We start from the raw sequence: 5,698 nt of genomic DNA, 5'->3' as shown, positions 1-5,698 counted from the left end.
CTCCACATGTTTATGTGGAGTTTACATGTTTTCCACATGTTCTCCACATGTTTATGTGGAGTTTACATGTTTTCCACATGTTCTCCACATGTTTATGTGGAGTTTACATGTTTTCCACATGTTTGTGTGGAGTTTACATGTTCTCCACATGTTTGTGTGGAGTTTACATGTTCTCCACATGTTTGTGTGAAGTTTACATTTTTGTGTGGAGTTTACTTATTCTCCACATGTTCTCCACATGTTTATGTAGAGTTTACATGTTTTCCACATGTTATCCACATGTTTATGTGGAGTTTACATGTTTTCCACATGTTCTCCACATGTTTATGTGGAGTTTACATGTTTTCCACATGTTCTCCACATGTTTATGTGGAGTTTACATGTTTTCCACATGTTCTCCACATGTTTGTGTGGAGTTTACATGTTTTCCACATGTTCTCCACATGTCTGTGTGAACTTTACATGTTCTCCACATGTCTGTGTGAACTTTACATGTTCTCCACATGTTTGTGTGGAGTTTACATGCTCTCCACATGTTTGTGTGAAGTTTACACGTTCTCCACATGTTTGTGTGGAGTTTATTTATTCTCCACATGTTCTCCACATGTCTATGTGGAGTTTACATGTTCTCCACATGTTTATGTGGAGTTTACATGTTTTCCACATGTTCTCCACATGTTTGTGTGGAATTTACATGTTCTCCACATGTCTGTGTGGACTTTACATGTTCTCCACATGTTTGTGTGAAGTTTACACGTTCTCCACATGTTTGTGTGGAGTTTATTTATTCTCCACATGTTCTCCACATGTCTATGTGGACTTTACATGTTGTCCACATGTTTGTGTGGACTTTACATGCAAATCTGATTTTTTCAATTCCTATCCAGGTTGTTTCAGTATGTGGTTTTAAATCGGATATATATCTGATGTTTTCAAAGTGACTGCAGTGTGAACGCTCATGTGACANGTGTAGCGTTCACACAGGGGTCTGATGCAGGTCACATTTAAAATGTAATGTGAACGTTCACACAAAAAGATCGGATTTTTTCAAAATTTCGGAACTGAGCATTAAGACCTGCAGTATGAATGTAGCCTATGATTCAGGCTCTTCACAGTCAAATCAGCAGAAGGATGGCTACCTGTTTTTTCTGAGTTCTCCYTCAGTTTGAGTGAGAATTCATTGTAACACCTAACTAATGTGGCTATAACACTTTTTAAGCTGTTATGTTAAAGCAGCAAGCCAGTGGCAGCAGGTTTACATTCTGCTGTGTCACACACTGATGTCTGAGGTGTTCATTGTTAGGAGGACAGAGTAAAAAAAGTGCTCTTAAACTTAGCAAAACATTCAACTTCTGGGACCTTTCTGTCCAACATAAGAACCAGTTCCACGTCTTTCTCCCCTGGGCTGTTACTGCAGCAGGACTTATTCATAGAAAAGCAATAAATAATTGGGGGAACTCTTTTTGTTGTTTCCTTGCAGAAGGCTTTTTCAACCACAACAAAACCTCCTCATGGTTCCCGAGGCCCAGGTCAGCCCACTTCGAGACACCCCCAACTCCTCACCGGCACACCGGCCGAGACTTGCCCTCATTGAAGACTGCGCAGAGCCTCTGGTCAGCAAGAAGCTCAGAATATCTCACTTATCAAGCAAAAAGCCAAGAGAGAATTCAGAGCTGAAGCCGTCTCGACGCTCGACACAGAAAGACGCAGAAGTGAAAGCAGATGACGGACGAGGAAACTCGCTCGATCCCAAAAGACTCTTTGACTCCCTGTCAGCAGTTTGTCAGCAGGAAGCAGTCGCGGCTAAACGTCTCGAGCCAACAGATTGTGCTCAAGAAGGACCTAAAGACCCAACAGGACAACCAAAAACTGACTCTGATCGCCCTCCGTCTCCTCTGCTAGTCCCTGATCTGAGCAGACATGCTGTGAAGAAGAAGAAGAGCAAACACAGAGAGCACGTAAGAAAACACTTCATTATATATTATATTACACAGTTTTTCCTTTTTCATGCGACACATCGGTCATATTTGATTTTTCTTGTGTCCCAAGGAGAAAGATGGATGTAGAGACAGGAAAGAAAGACGAAAAGATCCCAGTTCAGAGGTTAAAAATGACGACAAAGTTGCTCTGGACAGCACAGGTGAGCGCTGACAGATTAACAACCTAAAGTATCAAATGTTCTTGAAGTTTTTTTAACTCCCTGATGTCAACCTTTTTCAGATCTGAGTGAAACTTTGTTTGACTCTAACGTGCCTCAAGCGGAAACTGACGCAGCCGACTATTTACTGTAAGTTTAGTTTCAATTCAGTTTTTTTCCCACAACAAACTTTGTCTTATGTCTCTACAAAAAACATTTACGTACATTATAAAAAACATTTAGTAAAAGTTATCAATCTAAAGAAGCCAGCAGATTGGGTTGAATCTTCAGTTTATCACAGTCTCCCATCATGAGCAGCACATTGGTGACAGTGGGAAGGAAAAACTTTCTTTTAACWGGAAGAAACCTCCAGCAGAACCAGGCTCAGAACAGGCAGCCATCTGCCTCGACCGGCTGGGTTTGAGGACAGGAAAGAAATACAAACACAAAGGAGAGAAATTAAAAACAGCAGCAGAGTGAGGAAATATCAGTTTGTCCTCCAGCAGTCTAAGCATATAGTAGCAGAACTAAGGAACAACTCAAATGTGATAAAAATCCTTCAATTTCTTATTTGTTTTTTATTGTATTCCTACKAGCATTGACCCACTCTGGATTTCATAAAAACAAAAGTAGAAAAGCTTAGACTTGTGAGGAGCAAAAAGCTGAAGTTTCTATTTACCGTATTTTTCGGACTATAAACCGCACCCGCCATTTAAAAAAAAATCCGCGAACATTAACATATAAGCCACACCGGACTATAAGCCGCACCCCCAACATAAAAAACAGTACACCCAAATTTGCCATCAAAAAAGTGAATTCAACATCAAAACATAAAAAGCAAACCTTTAGGAATTAAAGTTCGGAGGAATACGGTTCATTTAACTGACCTTATTTTGGTAGTTTTCTTTAACAGTTTCTGGTCCAACAAAACGTCTCTTTCATTGTCCTCCTGCGCACTGAAACCATCGAAGTCCTCTTCAGTGTCGGAGTTAAACAAGCTGAGAAAAGCTGCGTCACACAGCAGTATCTGTTCAGTGTTGCTTTGTGTCGCTGTCCTCCCGGGGTAATGCTGGCTCTGAAGCTGTGGTGGGAAAACCCTCCCACTCCAGCATACGTTACTGCATGGGATTCCTTCCCCGGGGAGTGCAATGAGGAAGAAAAAAGTCCGRGGCTCTTCACTCAACGTTTATCCACAAACTGGTCCTGGATTAAGCTCCAAAGTTTTTATCAGTCAGATTCCACCGTGAAAAATGTCTATTTTATCCCCTTTTATGAGTTTTTGGCCGTTGACTATCTTTAAATCGTTGCTTCCTGGTCAATGTGGCTCTGGAAGCGATCGCTTTTTTTCCCCTTCTTTTTTTGAAGCGAGTGGTTGAAGCAAATGGAGCATAAGAGTCCCCTGGTGGCTGAAGAAAAAAATCCATGTATAAGCCGCACCGGTCTATAAGCCGCATGGTTCAAAGTTCAGGAAAAAAGTCGCGGCTTATAGTCCAAATAATACGGTAACAGAAGTTCAGAGGGTCTGATCTTTGCTTTGGGTTGGATTGAATTCAGTTAAAGAGAGCGTTTTTTATTTTTCTGAKCAGGAAGTACACAGTGATTTGCAGCCACACGCAGAGGCAGAGTTATAAAGAAGACTTCAACAAGGAGTACAGCGAGTACAGAGACTTGCACGCTCGCATCGACAACGTGACGCGCCAGTTCATGGAGCTGGACACGCAGCTCAAACGACTTCACCACGACTCGCATAAGTACAAGGTAAAGGATAAATCGTTGCCACTCCAATGCTTTTGGGATTATTTTCCATGACTGACATACGATTTATTCACATTTTCTCTCACAGACGGTTCGGAATAAAATTCTTCAAGAGTACCGGAAAATTAAAAAGGTAACTTTCTTGTTTCAAAATGACTTCACGGAACAAAACAACTTATCCATGTTCCTAATAGTTCACTTTTCTTCTTTAGTCGAACCCTAACTACAATGAGGACAAGGTTCGCTGTGAGTACCTCCACAACAAACTGGCTCACATCAAGAAGCTGATCTCAGACTTCGACCAGCAGCAGCTCGCAGCAGATCGACACTTTCCCGAATGAAGAGCCGGACTCGAGGAAATTTGTCGAGGGAACGTTTCGAGGCGAGCAAAGCTCTGCCGAGCTCAGTGCCGACAACTCGCCGTTTTCACGGCCAAACCTGGTTGAGAGAGGTCTGCAGCAGAAGTGCCAGRGAGCTTTGGAGCGGCTCTTTAAAGGGCTGCTACGACACTAAGTGGGCACGGCTGCAGGCGCAAAACAGAAACGGTTCTGCAAAAGCTGTTTAAAACGAGAAACAGGTGTAGAGATAAGGTGCTAAACCTAAAAACATTTGTAGATCCCCATCAAATGTACTTTTTGTTTAGGTGAAGTATCGTTAATGTGCTCTGTTATCTGGTTCAGTGTTCTGCTGACAAATCTGCATGCTGTATTCAGAAAGATCCCAGGATTTGTCAGGGGAGGATTTTCTTTTCATGGCAGCTATGATGCAGACGTGTCCTGAGAAAACGCCCGTCCATCAGTATTTCCTGGGTTTAGTGGATCATCAGTGTTTGTTTTTCACTGGTCTTATCCTTCCATTGTATTTTTCTTTCTTTTATCATCATAAAGCGTTAGCTTTAAGTGTAAGTGGGGAATGTAAATTATGAGCCACGCATTTAGTTATCTTAAAATTTTATTTACTGACTTATAGGCTGAGATGTGGGGGGAKATGCATGCTATGTTTCTTACAGAACGCATGATGAATAAATCAAAATATGTTGTCAGGTTTTATCAAATAAATTTATATTGTTTTGTGTTTGGTTTCTATATTTGGTCTGTCTTCATATTTCTTTCTAAACTTACGTCAGTTAGACCGTATTGTGTCGGTGCATTTTTAGTTTTAATGTGTTTTTGTGTTTTTTAGTAGGAGCTGTACATTCTTTTACGCTTCTCTGCAGCAAAAAATACACACAAAATTTTTAAAATTCATATATGTACATATCTTGCATATTTTATTTCAGGCTTCTTTAGTAATATTAAATAAAAATATGGATAATTTTCCAAAAAAAAAAAAAAAAAAAAACCAATACAAGTATACTGTAACATAGCCTAGGTACAAACAAAATACTCAGGAATATACAATAATAAGAGAAATGGTGCAGTAATACATTTTACAGACCTATTATTTATAGGTTTATTTGGGGAAAAAATTAAATATACAAAAACAATTACAGACATGAAGAATATAGAAAAGCTATTCAGGTGACTTAAAAAGGTAAAAAAAAATCTCATTGGGTGCTAAATAATAACATTTTGCGTCTATTGTTTCAGTTTACAAGCTGAATGGGAAAGCATGAGACAGGGAAATGTGAATGTGGGGATGATGAAACAATAGAACATATTTTTTTGTATTGTAGAAAGTTTAGGGAACAACGAAAACAGTTGACTCAAAATCTCAATAATATGAAAATGAAGTTAGATATTGTTGACTTACTCCAGAAACAGAAGTTATCAGGTCATATTTTTATATTAAAAACAGTGTAATTTG

At 39.8% G+C, this 5,698-nt stretch overlaps 1 protein-coding gene across 1 annotated transcript in view; it reads left to right on the top strand.

Moving 5' to 3' along the window:
• The window catches only part of LOC106518472 (RNA polymerase II elongation factor ELL), a 17,513-nt gene extending 12,534 nt beyond the window's left edge, over positions 1–4,979 (top strand). The window contains exons 7-12 of the mRNA XM_014009779.1: positions 1,481–1,958; positions 2,050–2,140; positions 2,221–2,287; positions 3,724–3,895; positions 3,981–4,025; positions 4,105–4,979. Of these exons, the coding sequence (XP_013865233.1) occupies positions 1,481–1,958; positions 2,050–2,140; positions 2,221–2,287; positions 3,724–3,895; positions 3,981–4,025; positions 4,105–4,233 (982 nt within the window). The 3' untranslated portion in view covers positions 4,234–4,979. The remainder of the gene's footprint in view (positions 1–1,480; positions 1,959–2,049; positions 2,141–2,220; positions 2,288–3,723; positions 3,896–3,980; positions 4,026–4,104) is intronic.
• Positions 4,980–5,698: the final 719 nt, after the last annotated feature.

This window comes from Austrofundulus limnaeus, unplaced genomic scaffold, assembly GCF_001266775.1.
Source record: "Austrofundulus limnaeus strain Quisiro unplaced genomic scaffold, Austrofundulus_limnaeus-1.0 Scaffold61, whole genome shotgun sequence".
Classification (NCBI taxonomy): Eukaryota; Metazoa; Chordata; class Actinopteri; order Cyprinodontiformes; family Rivulidae; genus Austrofundulus; species Austrofundulus limnaeus.
The sequence above is the reverse complement of the archived record's forward strand: the minus strand, read 5'-3'. Positions and strand labels throughout refer to the sequence as shown.